The sequence below is a fragment of the Neodiprion lecontei genome, chromosome 7 (assembly GCF_021901455.1).
Source record: "Neodiprion lecontei isolate iyNeoLeco1 chromosome 7, iyNeoLeco1.1, whole genome shotgun sequence".
Taxonomy (NCBI): domain Eukaryota; kingdom Metazoa; phylum Arthropoda; class Insecta; order Hymenoptera; family Diprionidae; genus Neodiprion; species Neodiprion lecontei.
Window position 1 is genome coordinate 25,190,769 of NC_060266.1, and position 22,219 is coordinate 25,212,987.

The 22,219-nt window shown below is 36.7% G+C and overlaps 5 protein-coding genes across 11 annotated transcripts; 2 read left to right on the plus strand and 3 right to left on the minus strand.

The window, feature by feature from the left end:
• Positions 1 to 328: 328 nt before the first annotated feature.
• On the minus strand, positions 329 to 6,751 carry LOC107225171 (GRIP and coiled-coil domain-containing protein 1). 4 transcript variants are annotated; one of them, XR_006905480.1, is made up of 11 exons: positions 6,437 to 6,717; positions 6,194 to 6,330; positions 5,902 to 6,066; positions 5,620 to 5,810; positions 5,242 to 5,485; positions 4,851 to 5,166; positions 4,451 to 4,770; positions 3,904 to 4,367; positions 3,636 to 3,816; positions 3,410 to 3,553; positions 329 to 2,777 (listed from the first exon to the last, which is right to left on the minus strand). XR_006905480.1 is itself a non-coding variant. In XM_046745917.1 (10 exons), exons 1-9 carry the CDS (start codon positions 6,519 to 6,521, stop codon positions 3,639 to 3,641), a joined length of 2,091 nt encoding a protein of 696 aa, XP_046601873.1. In that variant the 5' UTR covers positions 6,522 to 6,751; the 3' UTR covers positions 329 to 3,553; positions 3,636 to 3,638. The 4 variants fall into 4 exon arrangements, 3 of the variants coding, with proteins under 3 accessions (XP_046601873.1, XP_046601872.1, XP_015521022.1); XM_046745917.1 differs by having other exon boundaries at positions 329 to 3,553; positions 4,451 to 4,761; positions 6,437 to 6,751; XM_046745916.1 differs by having other exon boundaries at positions 329 to 3,553.
• Positions 4,078 to 14,462, plus strand: LOC107225176 (centrosomal protein of 152 kDa-like). Of its 3 annotated transcripts, none has more exons than XM_015665546.2 (12): positions 4,078 to 4,215; positions 8,175 to 8,299; positions 8,383 to 9,262; positions 9,331 to 9,419; positions 9,505 to 9,705; positions 9,992 to 10,231; positions 10,297 to 10,469; positions 10,548 to 11,009; positions 11,109 to 11,431; positions 11,519 to 11,622; positions 11,712 to 12,938; positions 13,019 to 14,462. In XM_015665546.2, exons 2-12 carry the CDS (start codon positions 8,183 to 8,185, stop codon positions 13,232 to 13,234), a joined length of 4,032 nt encoding a protein of 1,343 aa, XP_015521032.1. In that variant the 5' UTR covers positions 4,078 to 4,215; positions 8,175 to 8,182; the 3' UTR covers positions 13,235 to 14,462. The 3 variants fall into 3 exon arrangements, with proteins under 3 accessions (XP_015521032.1, XP_046601870.1, XP_046601871.1); XM_046745914.1 differs by lacking the exon at positions 4,078 to 4,215 and adding an exon at positions 7,756 to 7,859; XM_046745915.1 differs by lacking the exon at positions 4,078 to 4,215 and adding an exon at positions 7,885 to 8,098.
• LOC107225172 (D-aminoacyl-tRNA deacylase 1) lies at positions 6,796 to 7,811 on the minus strand. Its single transcript, XM_015665538.2, has 4 exons — positions 7,629 to 7,811; positions 7,356 to 7,446; positions 7,020 to 7,255; positions 6,796 to 6,947 (listed from the first exon to the last, which is right to left on the minus strand). The coding sequence occupies exons 1-4, from the start codon at positions 7,669 to 7,671 to the stop codon at positions 6,856 to 6,858; spliced, it is 462 nt and encodes a 153-aa protein (XP_015521024.1). The 5' UTR covers positions 7,672 to 7,811; the 3' UTR covers positions 6,796 to 6,855.
• A 157-nt stretch (positions 14,463 to 14,619) lies between the features above and the next one.
• LOC107225168 (lysosomal Pro-X carboxypeptidase) lies at positions 14,620 to 17,176 on the plus strand. Its single transcript, XM_015665532.2, has 7 exons — positions 14,620 to 14,845; positions 14,952 to 15,092; positions 15,292 to 15,572; positions 15,649 to 15,806; positions 15,904 to 16,076; positions 16,179 to 16,531; positions 16,616 to 17,176. The coding sequence occupies exons 1-7, from the start codon at positions 14,687 to 14,689 to the stop codon at positions 16,857 to 16,859; spliced, it is 1,509 nt and encodes a 502-aa protein (XP_015521018.2). The 5' UTR covers positions 14,620 to 14,686; the 3' UTR covers positions 16,860 to 17,176.
• On the minus strand, positions 16,938 to 20,493 carry LOC107225177 (kinesin-like protein KIF3A). Of its 2 annotated transcripts, none has more exons than XM_015665547.2 (9): positions 20,336 to 20,493; positions 19,839 to 20,257; positions 19,529 to 19,719; positions 19,305 to 19,444; positions 19,015 to 19,212; positions 18,534 to 18,925; positions 18,022 to 18,439; positions 17,825 to 17,950; positions 16,938 to 17,751 (listed from the first exon to the last, which is right to left on the minus strand). In XM_015665547.2, the coding sequence occupies exons 1-9, from the start codon at positions 20,348 to 20,350 to the stop codon at positions 17,614 to 17,616; spliced, it is 2,037 nt and encodes a 678-aa protein (XP_015521033.1). In that variant the 5' UTR covers positions 20,351 to 20,493; the 3' UTR covers positions 16,938 to 17,613. The 2 variants fall into 2 exon arrangements, with proteins under 2 accessions (XP_015521033.1, XP_046601874.1); XM_046745918.1 differs by having other exon boundaries at positions 19,529 to 19,734.
• Positions 20,494 to 22,219: the final 1,726 nt, after the last annotated feature.

The following is a 22,219-nucleotide window of genomic DNA, read 5'->3' on the forward strand; positions in this document are numbered from 1 at the left end:
TTTGTGTTATTGTATTTTTACCACGATATAATTATTAATTACTTATTACTATTATTATTATTATTATTATTATTATTATCATCATCATCATTATTATCATTATCATTATTATTACTGTCGTCGTCGTCATTCTTATATTTCTTATTGTTTAATTTTGAAATATTTCTAAAATTGTTAAATATAATACACTATATCAATCAAGTATAATGTTATCGAAATATGAATTAGATAAAATGAATACCACACGTACAAGTGATAATGTCTATCTATTAATCAATATATCCATGCGGTAAATTCTTCTTTTTTCTTTTCTTTTTTTTCAATAAAAATACCTTTGATGTATGATGTAAATCTTTACTACTCAACGTTGTGATTATATACAAATGTGACACATACATAACGAAGACGATGAGGATATTTTGAAACTGATCTTTCAAACTACTTGAGGTGATTCCGTGTACCTTGAGATAACTGGAACGAAACTTTGAACGTGAATATCAAAGGTCTGCTTCAAACGACCCTCTCTGTATGTATGCGTGTATAATTTGTAAAGTATGCACTGATATATACATGTACGAAATGACGAGTATGATAAACATATATTTGACATTTTATAATAGCCACTATCTGGCAGAAGCTTGAAACTCTTTATCGACAGCGGTGGTCATGTTTGGTTCATTTACAATTTTCAATTACACCCAAAGTATGCGTGTGCAGATAAGTAGCCGTAAATGATTGCGACACACGCTATGCTTTAAGGTAATAAAACAAGCATCGGTGGTGCTTGGTAGACTTTAAAGCCTACCTGAGACTTCACCAGCCGATTAGTACACGCTAGACCAAATTTATAAAGTGACTGTACAATAATTTCGAAGTGCACATTTTGACGATGTATTATAAAATTTGTTCGTTATAACATTTTAATTAATTAAATTTAGTTAGATGAATCCGGAACACTGTATTGCATATTTGCAAATAGGTTATGCTTTTTTAGTACAGTTTCCAATGTTCTATAAAGTATGTGTTTCATAATACTTGAAAGTTTGCTAAAAGTCATTTAATTCTCCGTCGCGCACATCGTTGTATTAACAGATAACAGAAAACAGTATTTAAGGGTATTTTTGGTTAAGATAAATTAAAGACAGGTGCAATGATCACACGAATATCAATTAGCTGGTTGAAACTTCGGTTAATGTCTATAATGTATTACAATTCGATTCGCTTTCCTTGTAGCTAAAGTCGAGATCTGGTGCATGGATTCCCCAAAGTAGCGAGAACGATCCTTTCTGACAATTTATAAGATTACCAAAAAATGAAATGAACAAATATTGAATATTGTGTGAACATTTTGACGACAGCCGCAGTACGAGGTAACGATTATTAATGCAATCATATTACCGCGTGGCTATATGGATGCTTACATCAACATTAGAAATTTAAGTGGTTTAACGGTAAAAACTTTTCGATGCTTAGAAATTCACAGTCATGCCTTATAGACCAAACATCGTAATAATTGAAATGCATTTCTGTTGTGGGAAAAGGAACTTCCTCATTGAGAATAAATGAAACCAAATGATATTTTCTTCAAATTGCTATACGTAACAATTTATTGTCGACAACTAATTGAATACTCAGTGATTCAATTGCTTTTGGGAACAGCCATACGGTGTATGAAGTTTTGTTAATTTTAATCAAGATACTCTGAAACGATAATTAGGAAGTAAATTTCTGTTTCAATTTTTTGAGGAAAAACATTGGATGTATTATTTTTTTTGAAAAGCATAAATTTTTAAGGGTATTACATACTTTAATGTGTATATAATACGATGTATAAATCATACTGTTATATGACTGTAATAATAATTGAGATATATAATAATAATAATAATAATGGTAATAGTAATAATAATAATGTTAATTACGATACCAAGACGTAACAATTATTTGAAAATAAAATTAAGTGACAGGGAAAAATACATAAATTAAATTGAATATTTGCTAGAGAAATTGGATAATTGATATTCGGGTGAATGTCGCGTTAAAAGAGATGCGTGAATCGAATTATTTAATGTCTAAAATAGGAAATTGCGTGTGACAGAATAAATAAGATGTTGAAATCTGTGTTGACAATCGCCGACATATTGAGCTTACATTAATAACTGAACGATATTGTAGAGACACAATATGCCTTCGAAGTGTTGAAAATAAATTTTCTACTTTTTATTCGTAAGTACATTTTTACGAAATCAGTTAAATGTTAATATTTAGTATCGATCGTTCGGTGGGTACATTTTTAACGTGTTCACGTATATTTCGACGAATTTTTGTATTGTACTTACGATTGAAAATCTAAATTTTGTATTCCCATTTTGGGAAGAGGTTGATTATAACTGTTGATTTTCAAGTAATTTTCAAGCTTCTACTTCGAGCTTGATTTGTCAGGTGAATGTAGCTTACTTGTATATATGGTACATATACAACAAAACCCAGTCCGCTGTTAGTTACAACATATTATTAATCTTTTAGTATAAATATGAATATCTTTGTTAAGATAAAAATCGACCGCGTAAACTTCCGTAATGTTGTATCATTTTGATGCTATTATAAATCGCATTAGAGAACGTAAATTATATACAAATAGAGGTACGTGTTATATTATATTATCGAGAATGTGATCGAAGCGAGAGATGTTTATTATTTCATGTTGTTCGATAAAGAGAATTGGTAACAATTTGCACAATCCTGCATGAGCTGCAGTCTTTCTCCACTAGCCTTTCCTGTACATAAAACGATAAATATTTGATTGTGCGATATGACGATACGTATAATCATAATCAATAAACTGTAACGATATTATAGACTCAAGTATATGAATCATTTAAATAATATACACACATGCATATATAATATATATATATATATATATATATATTACATATATATATATATTAATAATTTTATTGTAAATGTGTTACATAATGTGTACTTCGTACATCCCGAGTACTTGCAGTAGGCATTAGATAGAAAATATTGCTTGAGGATATTTTTTCAATGCCAACAATGTGATCACTTCATGTAGAGAAAGCGATATAATAAATTTCATGTAGAATTAATAGTTTGAACGTGTCTTTTGAGTCTTTTCGTATCCACTTCTTAACAAGACCAGAAACTACATGAAATCTAAGAATTTATCGCTAAATCAAGTTTCTTTTTACTGTCTCGTACAATTTGATAGTCCTTTGGATATCTCTCATCAAACACATTACATAGAATATTTTCGTATCGTTTTATAAATAATTTAAATGCTATATCTAATGTTCTAGTCGATTAACTATTTATAGTGGATAAAGGGAATGTTTTTTCTCACTCGTACGATGAGTGAAGAATGAATAATTGCGAAATTTTTCACCTTTTACCCCAGGCAGATTGTCCAGGCCAAGGTAGTCGCAGAGAGAAATAATCCTGCTCGAAACGTGACACCCTGATGATTTTGCTCCGATTACTTTCAAGAAACGAATATAATGACGAATGTAGCACCATTTAATCGATATATCTGAAGAGGAAGCACGGGTTACACATATCAATACTGGTAATTTTAACGCAATGAAAATCAACTGGAATTGATATCAACTTACTCATCAATGTCGTTTGAGGTGACGAATTTTCTCCACCTCTTCCGGAGTGAAGTGAAGAATTGTAGAAATAGCATTCAACATATGCCGCTTACTGGATGCATCATTAGTCAGGAGGTAATTGAGTACGACATTCTTCAAGTACTCGAGATTTGCACCTTCTCTGGATTTGTAGGCTTTCAATCTACATGCATACGTGGAAAAAGTTGAGTTGAAAACATTTTTTTAATGCTAGTTATTATAATATTTCTCTTCTAGTTCCCTAGCGTACCTTGTAACTTCATTTTCTAGTCTCTTCAATTCCTCCCTGTGTCTTTCAGTAGCTTTTATATATTCTCTGTGTTTCTCTCTAATATCTGCTTCCATTTTCATATTGCTTTTTCGTAATCCTGAAACCTGGACTTCTCGCCGCGCCAATTCTTGAGCGTAATGGAGCATAGGTGGACTGTCGGCTGTCAGCAAGCCTGTAACGAGATCAACTGCTGGCTCGGAAATATTGTCCGGAGTTGGAGATTTGGAGCGGTCTTCCTGATCTCCAGAAGAAGCTTTCTTTGGCAGTAACGCGTGAAATGACGACTTTAAGGTTTGAATTTCTTGGTCCTTTTCCTGAATTAATACTAATGTTCGTTCCCTTTGACGTTGAAGCTGATGTTCCAAAGTTGAAATCTTCCCTCGGAATTCATTCTCTTTCAGAGATAGCGATCGTTCACTTTTCAATCGTTCTTCTCTGAGTAGCTGCAATACATCGACTGCGGTTATTACTGTTAAAACTTGAGTGACAAATTTGTTTTTGCCCACATATTCTGTATTTTTATTACCTGTTGCTGATTTTCTAATTGAGATTTGCATTCTTTTTCTTTGTTAATTATATCTGCATGCGATCTGCGCAATCTTTCTTCCAAATTTTTAACCTGCAATTTAGCAGCATTCAACTGCAGTTTGTAATTGCCACTTTCATTTGATTCAGAAGCAGTAATTTTGTCCCGTTCTTTATTCAGTGAGGAATCAGGTATCGCATGACGAAGCTGGGCCGATGTTTTCAATTTAAAATCTTCGAATTCTTGCTCTAGCTTTTCAAACTTTTCTTTGTACTCTAGATCCTCGTTAACATCGCGTAGATTTAATTTACCTAAAAGATCTGACATTTTTGTTCATAAACTCTGAGTAGAACTTGCACGATTGAGCTAACTATTAAAATAGACCTGGAGGATACGTTACTTTTGATATCAGACGACTTGTCCTGATTAGCCAGGTCCGACATACGAGCATAGAGCTTCTTTATTTTAGCTGCAATTTCTTCTGGATCATTTTCAAACCTTCCTGTTTCTTTATCTTTACATCCAGCCCCCTGCAAGTTGGCCAATTGGTCCTTTAGCTTTTGAATAGCTTGCTGATCCTGATGCCTCAGTCTATCGTATCCTCCGACTGTTTCCGATAATTCTGCTAATCGAGCCTCCAACCCTGCGACTCTGGATTCATGCGTCATTGCTAGAATTCTTGCCTGTTGTTCTGCGGCAGAGGCTCTTTTTTGTTCCTATATACAATGAGATATTATACAATCGGTCGTTCATTGGAAGTAACAATTTTATGAACTCTGTGCTATTGTTACCTCTTGAATTGCATTGCGATGTTGTTGTTTTAAACTCGCCATTTCAGATTGTAAAGAAAGTAGCAGTGGAGGAGTTTCTTTTGCAGCTGCCTCTGCTTGTTTCAATTTATTCCTAGCAATTTCTAACTCCGCCTCTAGCAACTTACTTTGCTCTTTACTCGCGACGTTGATCTTTAGATCTCTAACTTGGTTTTCCAACTGTTCTTTGGCGCATCTTTCGTCGTTGAGCAGTCTTTGCAGTTCCCTACAAATTGATAATATAATCCACATTATTACCTTAACAATTTCATTGTGAAGTTTGAAAAAAATTTGCTGTAATAACAAGTTGGTCAAGGCAAAAAATATTCGATTAGTTAATCTGCATGCAAGCCAATGTACCAACAATGGTCGAAAGCAATCTTCATACAAGTGAGGTATATGTACTTAATCATTGCAGAATGATCAGCTTGCTCCTTTTCCCGTTCATGCCGTTCCATGATCAGTTTATACTTAACATGTTCAACCTCGGAGCGTGTCTCTTTTTGTGCCTGTTTTAATTTTTCTCTCAACTCTCTGATAACTTTTTCATACTGGAAAATATTTCACATAATCAAATCAAAAGATGTTTCAAAATATCAATTTAGACAAATATTGCTGTTTTTAAAATTTAATTGCACTCACTTCTTCTCTTTCCGTACGCAGCTGTTTTTTATCAGACTGAAAATTCGCCTCCATTTTTGATTTTTCTGCCGAAAGAGTTGCTAGTGAATTCATCAGGGCACTAAGCTGAGTTTTTAACTGCTCCACCGTCTCTGGTTGGCTTGCTTCTTTTTTAGAATTGGGCACCTGAAAGTATAAAGTTTGTCAAAAAAGTATTCAACGAACATTTACTGCATCCCATATACAACTATGGATTGATAATATGAATACGCAATCGCTTGTAAGTATAGTAATGCGATTCATCTTCAAGTACCGGTTCAGTGCCAGTTTTCAAATCCGACGGTTTATCATGTTTATCAACGTCAGCCTTAGTTTTAAGGATAAAAGCTTTGAGGCTTTCTTCTAGGGCTTCTTTTTCCTTTATTAGACTTTCGTACGCCGGCACGATATCTGAAATAATATACAAATTAGATGTACATCGTCGCGTGTCCGGTTACCCGAGCGTTTCAAATGTTGCGCGCCATTTTTTATTCCGCTGCACTCAGCTATTACCAACCTCTCAAACGGTTTTCATACTTGGTTAGCTTTTGCCTCTGCTTGTCTACGATTTCCCAGAGCTCCTTCTTGCTAGTTTTTTCCATTTTATTAATCACCTTCTGGACTTACAGGTTGAATACAACGTATGCTTGCAATATTCATAGGTGATTGAGCTTATAAATCAATTCAGAAATGAAACGGAGATGTTAAATAGGATAGCGTATGACAGCTGGCGATTGCAATCATATTCACGAGCACACGTGCTTCCAGTATTGCCAACGTTATAATTTCGTGCTCTTTCTCGCACTGATTAGTGACACCATCTTTGATTTATTTTAGAACAGATGAATGGTCGCAAGGCAGGAATTAGGCGTGGGCTTAAAGCAGAATTTTTAGAATTTATTTTATTTCCAGACTCAAGCGCACGACGTCTTTAAATCACTGAGATACTCTAACAGGTGATTCAATCTCCAGGGTGACTGGTCCATCATTCTCGATTAGAACTTGCATCATTGCGCCAAATTTCCCATCTGAAAAATGTATTGTAGGTATGGTTGTAGTACACTTATAAATTGTGAAGAGGGTGAAGAGTATTTACATACCTTTTATCAACTCGGGTTTGTACTGTTTGCCAAGTTCAAGGAGAAAATTGTTGTAAAATGGTTCCGATTCCGTAGCTGGCATTGCTCTGTGAAAATCCAGTTTATTCCCCTTCAATTGATGGTACAAGGTGAACTGGCTGACACATAGAATTTCATAATTTTTATCCACAACGTTTGTAGACCATCTTTTCTCATTTTCGTCCTCGAAGATTTTAGTGTTAAGAATCTTGCGGATTCTGTTTTAAAATCGAATATATTCAAAGGTCCCATCAGGTTCTTAGCAATTTATGAAAATATGTGAAAGATACATTAAATTATTGAGGCGAGTTAAATTACATGTATTCCATATCTGCCGCATTGTCGTCTTTTTTTAGTCCTATTAAAACGCAGAGTCCCCGTCCGATGCAACTGATGATTTCACCATTAACTCGAGAAGAAAAAAATTTGAAGAAATCGTTTAATCACCCAAATATTTGTCTGACAGTAGTGTTGGTGCATATTGATTCGAAGCTAGAGTGCAATAAATATTTATTTGGAAATTCAAAATTTATCGCGAATACTGTAATCAAATCAGCTACTGTGTAACCTAACGCAATCAAGTACTCTCACCTGATACACTAGCTTGTGTAACTCGTTGAATTACGGCTTTCATCCTGCATGAACGAATCGGTCAATTCAAGTTTTATAAAAATTCTGAATGATTGTTTGGGGACAAGTCGAGTGTCTTTTGTTCCTACGAGATTTGAGGAGAGCTGATAACGTACGAAGTTTTTCTGTCACTGATGAATCAGGATGGCGTCTATCCGGTTACGCGAGGTTGGCGGGAGCGCGACGCAACTAGTACGTAATTTGATATTTCCGGTGCGTGTAATATGCTATAGAGTGGTGTTTGACTTTTCAAAGATTGTTTACAAGCGTTTTCCCCCGTTAACGTTCAATCGAATTTAGTCAAATCCATTATCAATATCAAGGCAGGGTCGGTGGCAACAGTTTCATAAACATCCCGGAATGTATTTCTGAACAACATTCAACCCCGTTGTGTTAAATGCGACTAGTTATCGATGACACACTTGTTGCACGTAGGTTATGGCCCTATAAACAAAGGTACTTTATTCACAAATCAATGATATAACATAGTTGTTCGGCGTTAAGCAGGCTTCGGGATGGAAGGGCCTGGTATAAGTTTGTTTCAAGGATCCGATAGCATCCAGTTGAACACAACCGCCCAGCGCCAAGAGGAGGATGAAGAACAAGAAGACATCAAGCGCCGGAATGAGGAGGTGAATGTTAACTCTCTTCTTGGTAAACAAACCCAAACCCCTCCGTTTCTTGCACTATAAACCCTTTTCGTAATTTTTTCAAGATCAAAAACATTTTGACAAATGCTTTTGACGACCTCGACAACGACGACGACGAAGCCAGCTCAGTCAACAGCAGTAGATGCTACAATGACGTTACCAGAGACACAGAACGGAGTCATGCAGGAGGGTTAGTTTTTGAAACTACGCGCTCTGAGAGTGGTCCGACGGTTTCTCAAATACAACGAGAATTCGGGGTGTACGGACGCGTCGACGCCAGTAATGATTGCAATGATCAACCCCAGTCCAATTTCGAACACCAAAATGCAGATCGTGGCCCTACTATTTCAGACATACAGAGAGAATACGGGGTGTATGGGCAACCGGAAACACCGTATAGTAAGAATACTGCAAATAATATGGTCAATTCGTTGGACAGTCCTTATGAATTGCCCAAACCATCGAATCCTGGGTATCCTCACAATATCAGAGCTCAGCTTAGCGAGGGGTATACTTTTCCTGAGAGTTATCCAGCTAATTACAAAACTCCAACCAGTCGCTTTGGAACAGCGACTGAAAATTATCGCGACAACGGGTATATCGACAATTACGAAAAAAATGGCCCGTATAAAGCTATTCAGGAATTTGGCGGAGGAGATAGCGAAGTCACTTCAGATCATTTTCAGCATTGCTTTCAAACCAGTCCAAATGGCGGTCCTGTCGATGAGAATACAGCCTATAAGACCGCAGAGTATAATAGTAATGAACAATTGCAAGTATTGTATTCTGTTAGAATGCGAGAAATTCAAAGGTTAACGGAAGAATTGCAACAGTTGCAAGAGGAACGAAAAGAAGAGACAAGTCAGCTCAGTAGAAAGCTTGCTCTTGCTCAAGCTGAAGTGGAAAGATCTAACCTGTCGAGAAATCAGGCACAGAATTTACTTGGTAAATATTTTACATTGATGTGAGCAAAAATTTGTCAAACTTTTTTACAATTGTTTTGATTTTTCCAGTGGACGCTAAAGTGGAAATAGGTGATCTCCAGGCAAAATTAGCAGCTTTGAAAGAAAACGTTGCTGTATTGGAAAAGACTAAGCAAAATGTGAGGCATAATAAAGATCAGAGAGTTTTGTGTTATTTCGTTCCATAAGAATAATAATAATAATTTCTATTACCCACTTCAACAGATGGGTGAAGAGCTCAGCATTTCCAAAAATTCGGTGGCCGATCTTCAACAAAAAATAGCGGTCCTAGAAAGAGTACAAATGTTGCAGACAACTGATAAAACTCATGAAAAATTTTTGAAACAAGCTCAAGAAAAACACACCATAGAGATGAAGAACATGCAGATACAGATAGATGCTCTTACAGATAAATTAAATGCTAAGGTATTCACTTGAACTAATGAACCTTTTACATAATTTCATAGTATAAAATAACACGAGATCTTTTGTAATTTTTGATGAAGCTGCTAATCATGGATTCTAGCAGCAGCGACATTTGGGCAAGTGTCTGATCTTCTGCATAGAAGTTTGCGTTTGCTTCCTTGAAAAAATTATTTCATTTAAATTTGCTCCAGAGTAATACTGATTTGTGTAATATCTCCTGATTACATCGATCAAGAAAAATTGATATTAAAATGTGAAAATTTACTGGTTGTTTTAAAATAATTAGGAAACATCTTATGTCGCTCTGGAACACAAGTTAGCTGATGTAAGGAGGGCGCATGAAACATTAATGGTAGATAAAGGAGATACGATGAATCGTCTGTCGCGTGCGCTAGAGGAAAGTCAGGCTCAATGTCGTCATCTGATGGCCAGTCACAATGTGCAGGAAGTTACGAAGTTGGAAACTCAGCTTAGAATTGTGACGGAGGAGAAGGACGAGCTTGTTAAAACTGTACACGAACTGCAGGTAAGGATTGTCGTCTAAGCATCTTTCTTTCCGTGAATACTTGACAAGAGTTCATTTACTTCTAGCGGAAATTGGATTTAGCCAAGAGCGATATTACACAATATGACTCACTGCTGGCAACTACGTGTGAAGAGGAATCCGACTCTATGAGGCAACTAAAGTTGGGCGAACTTCACAATAGATCTAAGAGTAAACCAGCTGATGATATTACCAATAAACTGCGAGGAGAATTGCAGCGGTATTTCTAATTCGTCTTTCGATGATTACTCAATACCAGAATGAAGATCTTTTAATTAAAATGCTGTTTTTATTATAGATGCTTGGCAGGACAAGCAGTTAAGAGGAAAGAGATAAATCGTCTAGAAAATACTCTTGCCCAAAAAGAAAGAGAGGTCGAACAAGCTTCATCCTTGGCTCAAACATGTCAAGAAGAAGCAGCGAGATATGCAAGGCGGGTCAACGAGTTGGAAATGGAATTGAAATCTCTTTTGACGGACAAAGCTATGAAAGCAAACGCGGAGATACAAAAGCTTTCTGATCACTTGAATGATACAAAAAAACTTTGTGATAACCTGCAGACAGAAAAAAATGAACTCGAGCGTAAACTACAGCAGGCTTTAGTTAAAAATGAGGAAAATTTAAGACGTGTGCATCAGGAAATATTGGCAGAGCAAGAGAAAGAAGCTGTGGGAGAATACAACAAAGAGTATTTAGAAATTCACGAAAAGGCTGTACAAAGAGTCAGGCAGGAAGCGCAAGTTGAAATAGTTCAGTTATCGTAAGTATCATAACCCAAAACAAGAACATTGCATGATGACCATAGTTTATTTGAACATCTTTAGAATCAATTGTTATAAAAATTTACCATGTTTCACAGAGTGCAATTGGAACAGACCCAAAAAGAACTAGATCGAGTTAAAGAATTATACGTAGATGTTTGTGGTACAAAAGAGCAACTGATAGCACAGCATCAGGAAGAAATTGCGGAATTAAAAGTAACGTATGCAGACTTTGAGACACATAAGGCAATGGCGGACAAGATGAATCGTGACTTAGAAACTCAGGCATCCGTTATAAAGAGGCTAACTAAAGAGTGTGAGCTTTATAGGAGTAAAACTGTAGAACTGGAAAAAGATTTGAGTCATGAAAGGCAGAGAAGAGAAGAACATGCAAAAAGAATACATGTTGAAATTGAGAGAAGTGAGGAGAAACCATTTTGATTTGGGTTTTGAAGCACCTTTATAGACGTCAATTTCTGACCATTGATTTTGTCTTTCTTGTTTGCAGCGAAAGAAGAAACGCTGAAAGAACTGCGTAATGCTTACCCAAACCGTAACATAAGTGTAATTTTACCAGATCACTGCTCTGAGCATGTAGATAAAATTACTCAGGTATGTATGTTGTTTAAAGATTGTTTTTCATGATACAGAGCACATTTATAGTCAAATATACTCTTTATGGCTATCATATCCTATTGCAGCTTGAAGATGATTGCAAACGTTTGGAAGAAAAGCTTTCGAATGTAGTCGAAGAGAGGAAAAAAATGTCGGAACTACAAACAAATTTGGATGATGCTAGATTAAAAATAGCCCAGTTGGAAATCGCACATGAGTCTTTAAAGAAAAAGTGCGAGGATGTTGCCAGAGATCGAAATTCCTGCAGAGATAAGATCTCTGCATTGGAATTAGAATTATTGAATGCCAAAAGAAGTACACAATCGAATTTACAGGAATCCAGTGATATCAGGCAAAGCCTCGAACGTGCACAAAGTGAATATGAATCATTGCAAAAAGAATATGATAGTGTTTTGAGGGATAGAAATACGTTGAAGGATAAGTTGTCTAGTTTAGAAATAAAACAGTTGCAAGGCAATACAGATGTTAATTCAAACTCGGAAGAAAGAATGATACTTTTGGCTAATGAGTCACGGCGCAACGATGAGCAGCTTCAACTTCAATCGAAAGAAATTAATATGCTCAAAGAAGAACGAGATCAGCTCGTAGTTAAACTGAAAGATCAGGCAAGACAATTTGAACGGTACGTTAAGAGTCAAATGCAAGTGTCAGTGGAATTGAACAACTCTCCTCGCAGCTTGACAGGTGATGCTGATTTACAAAAAATGAGGGAAATTGCCATAAAAGAGGTCAGGGAAGAAATGGAGGAGAAAGTGACTGACGAATTAAAGGGGATTGAAGAGCAACATAAGCAAAGACAAAAGGAAATTGAAGAGCAGTATAAAACCCTGTTGTTAGAGTTGCAGTCAAGGTGCAGAGAAAAGACTGAAGAGGTTGAAGCAGTAAAGGAAACTATGATCGCAGAAAGACTCCGGTTACAGTCGAGGTTTAAGGCGCAGGAACAAACGATAGCAAAAATGATAGAAGCAAAGCTGGAAAAGATGCATCATGAGTTGGTGGCGAGAAAAATTAGGATAGAATCCTTGCTGGAGGAATTAAGAAGGAGAGAAATTGATATGGAAGAACAAAGAAATGTAATGGCCCAAGTAATGTCCGAGTGGGCATCGGAAATTAGATCGGTCAAAACAAAAGAGGCTGAAATGAATCAAGATATTGAAAAGTTGAAGCAAAAGGAGGAGGCCTTAACCGAAGAAGTCAAAGATTTAAAACAAACGGAGGAAGATATGAAAAGTAATATCAATATGTTGAAACACAAGTATCAGTCAGCAAGGAAAACTGCTCAAAATTATAAGGTAAGACCTTCGGGATATCATTCGGTATACCCAACGATAAACGTCTACAGTTCTGGTTTTAAAACTGACATGGTTTACAGGAATTGGCGGAGAATAAAGAAAAATTCTTTCTAAGCGAATGCGAAAGGATCAAGGAGGGTTACAAAAGAGCCATGAATCAAGTACAACAAAAAGTTGATGCAATAGTGAGCTCTCAAGAGAAACAAGTATCGACAAAAATGGCGGAGCTCGAGAGTCAGTATGAAGAACAGTTAGAACAAATGAGACTTAAAATGAAGTACAAAAATAAATGTTGAAGTATGTATTAATTCCACTTACCTCTGGTAGAGCTTTCCGTAGTTTATGATAAATTTTAGTTAGAAGAGGCTAATTATATATTATTCTAGTTTAATTTAAAGCACTTTATTGTACAACACATCATTAGAAGAGATTTTATTTTAGGAACAATATTTTCAAATATATATAATAATATTACCAGTCGCTGCGGTTGCCCATACATCAAACGATACGATAGTCATTATTATAAGTGTTACATTTCTCTATAAGTTTTGCAATCATAATTGCAAAATTCTATATAATTAACAACAGGCAAAGTGCCTGGTCACGTACTTTGTAGGAAATTGTAATTGTAAATCACAAATTGATACAAATATTAAAAATAATATTAATCATTTCTATAAAATTTATATCATGTAAAGTTGAAATTTTATAAATTTTTATACTTAAGATATTAATAACAAGCGTCGTACAACTGTCCATCCGTCAGAGAATGTCGGGACAGTACTATAAGCACCAGTAGCCACCACTGAGTTTGGCTCGTTAATATTGGATGAGGTTGTACACGCAGGTTTTCATTATTATAATCAATTATTTTAATTACTGTAGATCTGCAAGACTAGATAATTATGTTTTAGATAAAAATTTATGCCTCTGTTACTATATGAATATTCGTTTAAGTAATAATGAAAAGAAAAAAATTTATTCAATATATGGGAAAAAAGAAAAGAATGAAAAGGAAAAAAAATATTTATATTAATCGATACTTTCGTAGATTTATTTTGAACTAAATTTTCATTAACTGTGGCAATTTGAAAAAGAATCTATTCTTCTTTCAGTGACGTATCTATCGTGTCGTTTGGATTGGAAATTTCAGCAACCAAACTATAGAGAGTATTGCATAATATATACTGTTTAATTACGTGTCGATACTGTCACAAAATAATAATATCATCATTATCATTTATTATAAAATCATCACTAAATACAGAGTATTATTAATATTAATTACTTACGATGTATTTTTGTACGTAGAATGAATTAATTTATTTTTTGTAATAAACATCTTATGTCATACCAGATTCTAACTAATACTAATCAGTAAAAGCGACATCCTGTCTGTGTTCAGAATGTGCGGTTTTGGTTTGGCATTTTCTTTTCGTTTCATGCACAATCCAATGTTTCTAGTTATATTACGACTCGTTATAAGAATCTGTAGTTTTAAGATCCCAAGTATGTTAACTTGTTCATTTCAACAAGCCATTCAAACACTTGTCAGCTATCGAAAGATAATTTTTCGTTATTGTTTATATTTGATTTCCCTTTATTTGAATTGGATAACATACAGATATACAAACACGAACGAACGTCACGAACACATTCATATCATTGTACGTATGTGTTGAGGATTGATAGAGGTCAACGTTCACTGGTTTGTGATTGCAACCTCAGTGTTCCTCGAGCAGTCGATCATGATGGATCTCCCTACTGCTTTTGGTTTAATAAATGCATTATTCTGTTGTTACATTACTTCTGCTAGCTCAATAGAATATGGTGAATTTAAACCAGCTCAAAACCAGGCAGTAGAAGACATCAAGTATGACTTTGTGATCAAAAAGTTTCGAGTACCCGTGAGTGAACAAGTTTGTTGTATCTTGTAATCAGTCAGTAATTTGTTTTCTTATTTAACTACAAAGAATAACTCACCGTTGAAATTGACAACTGTTTTTTTTCCAGCTCGATCATTTCAGTTTTTCAATGAACGCTACATTTGAGATGCGATACCTCGTTAATGACACATGGCAGAGGGGCAATGATCCACCTATATTCTTTTACACAGGAAATGAAGGGGACATCGAACTCTTTGCTCAAAATACGGTGAGAGATTGCACAGTAAACGTAAACAATTAGCGTTATAACTATATGTTGAAAATTCTATCACTGCATGCCGATTATTCTGGAAGTCAGTGAGCTTATTACAAATTGGTTCCGTGCAAGTTTAAAGCATTGCCCCTTGTTTGTACAAGTTTTGAATTATGTGCAGAGTTGATACTGATATCCAATTATTTTCTTGCAGGGTTTTATGTGGGAAATTGCACCAACCTTTGGCGCATGTTTAATCTTTGCTGAGCATCGCTATTACGGAAAATCTATGCCGTTTGGTAACGAATCTTATTCAGATTCTAGTCATCTCGGATATTTAACAAGCCAACAAGCCTTAGCTGATTACGCTGACTTGATAAGTTTTCTAAAATCTGCTTCGAACATGAAACATAGCCCTGTCATTGTATTTGGAGGCTCTTACGGTGGAATGCTTAGCGCATGGATGCGGATGAAGTATCCACACCTTGTAAAAGGGTGATAGTTGCAAAAGTCTCTTTTGAATGCTAAGCCTTGCTAATAATGCGATAAATAATCCACCTGAAAATTTCAGAGCAATCGCAGCTTCGGCTCCGATCCTACAATTCACTGGTATCACCGAATGCGGCGCATTTGCGAGAGTCGTCACATCAGATTTTCGCATAGCGCATCCAGAATGTCCGAAAACAATTCTCAAATCGTGGACAGCAATCGCAAACGTTACCTCAACTGGTGAGACAGAATATTACTTTATTAGCATCAGTTATATCTGCTATTTCCTACAGGCGGGGACACCTTCACGGATAGAATAATTTAATTTATTTTACAGAAAATGGGAGGAAATGGTTTTCAGAAAATTGGAAATTGTGCCAGCCGTTGAAAAATTCATCAGACATCAAAGTGCTGAAGGACTTTCTGACCGATATTTACGGAAATTTAGCAATGGTAAACTATCCATACGCGTCAAACTTCTTAGCGCCATTACCTGCGTATCCAATATCCGTAAGTTCTATTCTGATATGAAAAATTTCACTCTTTTCAAAGTAAAAGAATTGAACCAAATTCAAATAACATGTATATCTATGATTATTTTTGCTCGTGTAGAAAGTCTGCAGCTACTTGACGAACTCGAATCAGAACGACATGGCGCTTCTTCTTGATCTCAACAAAGCGATTAGTGTCTTTACAAATGGCACAGGAAACAGCAAGTGTTTATCTGTGAGCGAAAACTCTTCTCCAAATCTGGATAGCAAAGGGTGGTCGTATCAATCTTGCACAGAGATGGTCATGCCCATGTGTACCAATGGCGTGGATGACATGTTCGAAAAAATTCCTTGGGATTTTAAGAAATTTAGCGACGACTGCTATCAGAATTTCAAGTCAAGACCCCAGCCTTATCTAGCCTGCGAGGAATATGGATGTCAGGATCTATCTGCAGCTAGTAACATCGTGTTTAGGTGCGTTTGCTGTTTATTTAGTCTTGGAACTGACAGTGACTTCATATCGTGCATCAATTATTGCATTACTTATAAAATTTTCAGTAATGGATTGTTGGACCCTTGGTCAACTGGTGGAGTTTTATCAAACGTTTCGTCGTCGACAGTGGCAATTCTCATACCAGAAGGCGCTCACCATCTAGATCTCAGGGCAAGTAATCCCCATGATCCATCTAGCGTGATTCAGACGCGACAAATTCACTGCAATTTTATTAAAAAGTGGATTCATGAGCATTGGGTACCTATTGATGATAAAAATACAGTACAACATGAAATTATAAGTGTTTGATAAAAGACATAATTTTGCTTCTTATATTAATACGGGGAAAGTTTTCATACTGAATTTGAAATATTAATAGAAATAGGATCTTTTATAATATTTACGATTTGTTTATTCAAATTGCGGATATAAATGGTTTTACATGAGTGGATAAATAACACGTTGCTCGTGAGTTTACTTTAACTAAATTTGAGAAAAGAGATTAAAAGTTATCGACATAGATTTGTTGCAATAATGTAAAAACATATTGCTGGTGATTCGTCGGATTTATTACTATTAAAAAGCTGCAGTATACGTATATTAATTACTAATCAGATCATCAATCTTGTCGTTAAAAAAAGATATTTAAAAAATTAAGCTGCAAAGCATCAGATGTTCCCTCGATGTTACAATTATTCTGTACAACGAATTGAAGATTTCTTTTCATACTTTTTATCATCAGCAATCAAAGCAGATTTACGTAGATTTACTGACTCGTCAAACAGACATTTGTATATGAATATAAAATAATTCAGGAACAATAATTTATAATCCTTACCTATAATACGTATCATAAAAAGTAAAGCAGTTTTTACATAAACAATAACGAGTTCTATAATGTGCTAATATTCGTGCTAAAACTACCTCTCAATCGAGTCCTTGCGTATCCATTCCGTTAAAATGATACCAATTCTTTAAATAAAGTGGTAATTAAAAAAAAAAGAAAAAAAAATACACTATGAAAAATAAATATCTAGCTTATGGTTTTGCTTAAAAATAATGCTTAGCGAGGGGGTCGTCGATGAGCAGTGGTCGGCCTCGGAACACCCGACCGACCTCTCAACTTTTTTGGTTGGGCAAGACTGCTTTCCGTGCCCGTGTTGTACGAAAGGTAGATGTTAGAGAGATCAGGCTGTGGTTGCTGTAACAGAAATTGTAGCATGCAAGTTTGTCAATATTCCAAGCTTTCGATTAGAATCACAATTTCCACTTACATCTTTGTTGCTTCCGGTCGAAGGTGTGGCTTGTGCTTTTCTCATATTGTTTCCTGTGTACGCTACGCATTTCAATTGCCACTCCCCAATGTCTTCGTTCCAATGAACGTACCTTTCGATCATCGTCTGGAAAATATTATGCCGGTCAGGACAAAGTTGGTAATAATGATTAATTTTCTGTACCTCAGTTTACTTACCTGATATTGAACAGGTATGTAGTTGTTGAGAACGAGTTCGTGCAGTTGTAATTCTCGTCCAATTTCTCGTACACCTTCCAGGAGATCTTCCATCTCTCGCTGATGCTCTTGTTGCAAGTCCGATAATTCCGCCTTGGCAGACATCAGCATGGTGTAGACTCTGCCTAATTTTTTTGTTTTTCCTGCAGCCTCTTCTTGCAGGGACGAGTATTTCTCTTCGATGTCTATGCGTTCAGCCTCTTTTTCCTCAATAGCTTTCTTCAGCTGTTCTTCTCGGCTCTTTCTTTGGTCCAGCTCAATTGCAGATGCCGCGAGTAGCTGTTCCTGAGCCTCGGCTTTTTCCAATAAATTCTCACCTCCGACTAGAATTTTGTTTTGCAAGTTTTGCATTTTTTCCCTTAACGCTTCTTTCTCGCTTCTAAGACAAAAAATGAACAGTTTTTATTTGATATTGATTATCAAGTGTTATTGTGGGTGTTATTTTTCTTTTCATACCGAACATAAAAACTCACTGCGTTCTCTTTAGCTCGATGACATCTTTGTCATCTGGGCTTTTGTCGTGCCTCTCTGCCTTGTCCATTTTTTCTCTCAATTCTACTTCACCATCTTCAAGTTGATCCATTGAAAGTATTTGGCTCTGTCTATGTCTGGTTTTTCTATCACACTTTGACTCAAAATTATCATCAGAATCTTCGGTCTCGGGATCAGACTCAGAAACTCCTGTACCATTTTCTTCGAGTTGTTTACGCAGCTCTTCAATTTCAACTTGGAACTGGCGAAGTAGGGCGTCCTTGGGGTCCTCGTTAATTCTAGCTCGGTTCTTAATATTTTTAGCTCGATTGGCGTACCTTAGAGTACTTATAGTTTCATCGTAGTTCATGTCAGCAGGGCTAATGTTTGCGCACTGCGAAAAACATTAATCCATTCAAATTTGGTTCATTGTTCATTCAAGAAAGAAATTGTCACAATCACGAATACTGGGTAAATAGTCACCATTAAAGTTTTCGAATTTCCACCCAGCGAATCCTGCAGCAATCTTGTTAGTTTAGAGTTTCTGTACGGGACGTGTGAACTTTGTCCGTCAACAAGTGCGGATATAACATTGCCCAGTGTCGACAGAGACAAATTAATCTTTGTAGCCTCTCTCAGACGGACTCCTGTCGCTTTGGTTTTACTTTGCCTCTCTGAGCCCTGAAATATCGAGGTTTTAAATCTCGCTGTACTTTCGATGTTGGAATTTAGCAATTCAAAATTCGATCTATATACTGTGAAGAAATACACACAGCTAAATCTACAAGGTGAAGTTTTCCCATTTTAACGTGTTGTTCTCCATCGTCGCCTAGTTGACTGGACTCGACAGTTATGGTGAATATCGCATGGGACCTAGAACTGGAAACGTTCATCGCCGTTGCGCCGACAACCCCTTAAATTAAATAAATAATGGATTATCTTGAGGTGACTTTGTGTCTTTAGGAATAGCCGTTGAACAGCGATTAAATAGGCTCACGATTCTTATTTCCTAGGGTCATGATGCGGTCCAAGTCATCGGCGTTATTGACCACATATCCGCTTAGGTCTTTAACGAATACACCAATGTCCGGTCTCTCTTTGACTTCTAAACGAGTATTTTGATCCTTTCCTAACAAATCTCTAACTTCTTCGTTGTAAATCTCCAAGTATGTAGCGCGAACTAAGAACCTGCAAAAATGTAGTCTGAGATGAAATTCATATTATTTTAGTTCAGTCACGTAATTATCAGTAAATATTTATTCTGCAATTGACATGATCAAATTGAATAACTCGCGGCTGGTAATTACTTCTGATTTTCGTCAGCCTTAGCGATGTGGCCAAATATATGGGCAAAGGTGTTCGGAATGATGCCTCTTAGCTGTGGGGAAGTCTTGGCGCCAGACATGGTGTAGGTTTTACCAGTTCCCGTTTGCCCGTAAGCAAGTATCGTCCCATTGTAGCCTTGAAGAACCTTGTCGACGATCGGCCGGGCTGTTTCGTTGTATATGTCAACCTGTGATGAGTCTGTATCGAAAACTGCGTCGAAGGAAAACAGTTTTGGTGGTTCCCCGGGAGCAGCGTGAGGATTTTCGACCAATATTTCACTGTTCAGAGAGTCAACTTTTGTTATATTCTTACAGTGACCGTCCAACTCCTTTCCGTTCAGTGGTCTAACACGAACGACCACTCTAACGTTTTCAATCTCTCCCAGCTCCGCAGCATTATCCTGTGAAATGTATATTTCGTGTTAAATCAGTGCGGTCGATGAGAACGAACGTCGTTTGAATAATTTTACCAAACTCACCCCTGGTCCTTCCATTATCCTTTGAAAATCGCTCTATAAATTTCTAACTCACTGTACAATATCACGACTTTAAGTCTGCCAGGGAAATACGCTCCTCGCAATGACAGTGACAGGAGCAGACGACACCGCCTCAAACAATCGAATCGATTTTTTTTAATCACAAACCCTTTTTACGCCGACAGCGCGCTCTGTCTTCAATCATTAATAGCTTATTGTGTCATTTAGAGTCCGTCGGTAAATCAGATGTTCTGCCAATTGGAATGTATATTGTGTAACGGGCAAACTCGGTCTTTTTAGGCCGAGCGTACGTTTGCAATATGAGTCGTAGGTGAAGTCGAAGACGAATATTGCAAATATGCGAGGCGAAAAGACCGTTGCCTTCTCGTTGCACACGATTTTTCATGTAACAAGTGTATGTTACACGTTTTTTCACGAAGCACGAAATTGAGGTTAGGGTCGCACAACGTCAGATTCATTCGCGACAGCGCATGCGCGCGGTCTAGAAAAGACCACTTTAAACTCCTAGGGCTTAAAAGTGGTCTTTTCAGTACTCCTCGTAAACGCATTCACAGATTCACTCGAGCGTGATAGAATAGACTAGCACTTTTTGTACGAAAAACACGCATGAAATAACGCGTAAAACATGCTCGCGTTATGTAAAAGTAGATTCCTTCATATGCAGTTAAAATTCAAATTCAAATTGCATTTGCGCCGGAGTCGCGCGTGAGAGATTGGGGTTTTCTTTATTACGTTTCGGCAAGCTGAAACAATATCGCGGTACCAATCTGGAGTGTATATGACGGCATTGTGCGTAATTCGTAGGGAAACAATACGGGCAATGGCGATGCGTTCATTGTGCACCAGAAGCTGTACGCACCCCTGTTTGCTAGCCACCCTACATACGTGCGCCATGTGTTTGTTAACTAGGTGCAGGATCTTAATTGAAATGGGGCAGCTGACAATAAGACCAAAGCGTGAACAGCACAGCGTTTAAACGGGTCTAACTGTAATCAAATTCAAATTTCACTCGAGTATTTTCACGCATATATTTATACACATACTCAAAATTAGTTGAGTATCATATCGTTGAACAAATAAAATGTGTGTAGGAAATTATCATCATATGCACAATTCATTGAGTAACATTTGTGGAAAATTTTTGGGATGAAAAATTAATTTGATGTATTTATTTACCTAAATTTTGTCAAATAAATTGTAGCATTATTTAACGCGATACCTATTAGAGCTACACTGAAATCATGCTCAATTTAGCACAGTACGATTTCACTTAGTTCGCGCCAATTGATTGAAAATTATTGAGATTGAGAATTATTTTCAAAATATAGATCAGTCCTCACGTACCGGGACTTTAAGGATTATACGACATTATTTATTATAATAAAGGAACGCTGAAATCAAAATACCTGCAATGTCAAAGACGACGTTACGTCCGTAGACTTTTTATCGAACAAAATCTCTCATCCCAGTTCGCTAACAGAAATATATACAGTTTAAAGATAACTCAATCTCAGAAATAGTTTGATTATGTTGGCGACCGTTTGTTCGTTTGACAAAAATAGACCGACCTTAGACCAGACCGTCGAAGTGAGTGTTGCGCTCAAAGCGTGTAATAAACACACGCATATCTAGGAGGCATGCCACATACGACCGGACAAGAATGTACAGCACCAGGGGCCCTCTTCTCGTCCTACGTATGGAGAAAGAAATGGAGGGGGGGGTTCGATTCACGTTCACGATTCACTCGTGAATAACACACAGACGTATATATGCACGCCCGGCGACGTTCATTGGCACTCGATGTCAGGGCTCTTTCACTCCCCTCGGTTTTTCCCGTACCCCCAATGCGAACAACACACGGGGTTC

Bases quoted from the DNA above. Each gene is read 5' to 3' on its own strand.
- LOC107225177 (XM_046745918.1), bottom strand. The intron at 19,213-19,304 runs GTGTGTATTTCT...TCGATATTTCAG, and splicing joins TTCACCTTGTAGATTTAGCT to GGCTCAGAGAGGCAAAGTAA. The intron at 18,440-18,533 runs GTGAGTTTTTAT...TTTTTGTCTTAG, and splicing joins ATCGAGCTAAAGAGAACGCA to AAGCGAGAAAGAAGCGTTAA.
- LOC107225168 (XM_015665532.2), top strand. From the start codon at position 14,687: ATGATGGATCTCCCTACTGCTTTTGGTTTAATAAATGCATTATTCTGT. The intron at 14,846-14,951 runs GTGAGTGAACAA...TTTTTTTTCCAG, and splicing joins TCAAAAAGTTTCGAGTACCC to CTCGATCATTTCAGTTTTTC. The intron at 15,093-15,291 runs GTGAGAGATTGC...ATTTTCTTGCAG, and splicing joins AACTCTTTGCTCAAAATACG to GGTTTTATGTGGGAAATTGC.
- LOC107225176 (XM_046745914.1), top strand. From the start codon at position 7,802: ATGAATCAGGATGGCGTCTATCCGGTTACGCGAGGTTGGCGGGAGCGC. The intron at 9,420-9,504 runs GTGAGGCATAAT...CCACTTCAACAG, and splicing joins TGGAAAAGACTAAGCAAAAT to ATGGGTGAAGAGCTCAGCAT. The intron at 11,623-11,711 runs GTATGTATGTTG...ATCCTATTGCAG, and splicing joins ATGTAGATAAAATTACTCAG to CTTGAAGATGATTGCAAACG.
- LOC107225171 (XM_046745916.1), bottom strand. From the start codon at position 6,521: ATGGAAAAAACTAGCAAGAAGGAGCTCTGGGAAATCGTAGACAAGCAG. The intron at 6,067-6,193 runs GTACTTGAAGAT...TTATACTTTCAG, and splicing joins TGAAAACTGGCACTGAACCG to GTGCCCAATTCTAAAAAAGA. The intron at 4,368-4,450 runs GTAATAAAAATA...GATGTATTGCAG, and splicing joins AATTAGAAAATCAGCAACAG to CTACTCAGAGAAGAACGATT.
- LOC107225172 (XM_015665538.2), bottom strand. From the start codon at position 7,671: ATGAAAGCCGTAATTCAACGAGTTACACAAGCTAGTGTATCAG. The intron at 7,447-7,628 runs GTGAGAGTACTT...TTTCTTCTCGAG, and splicing joins TACACAAGCTAGTGTATCAG to TTAATGGTGAAATCATCAGT. The intron at 6,948-7,019 runs GTATGTAAATAC...TACATTTTTCAG, and splicing joins CAAACCCGAGTTGATAAAAG to ATGGGAAATTTGGCGCAATG.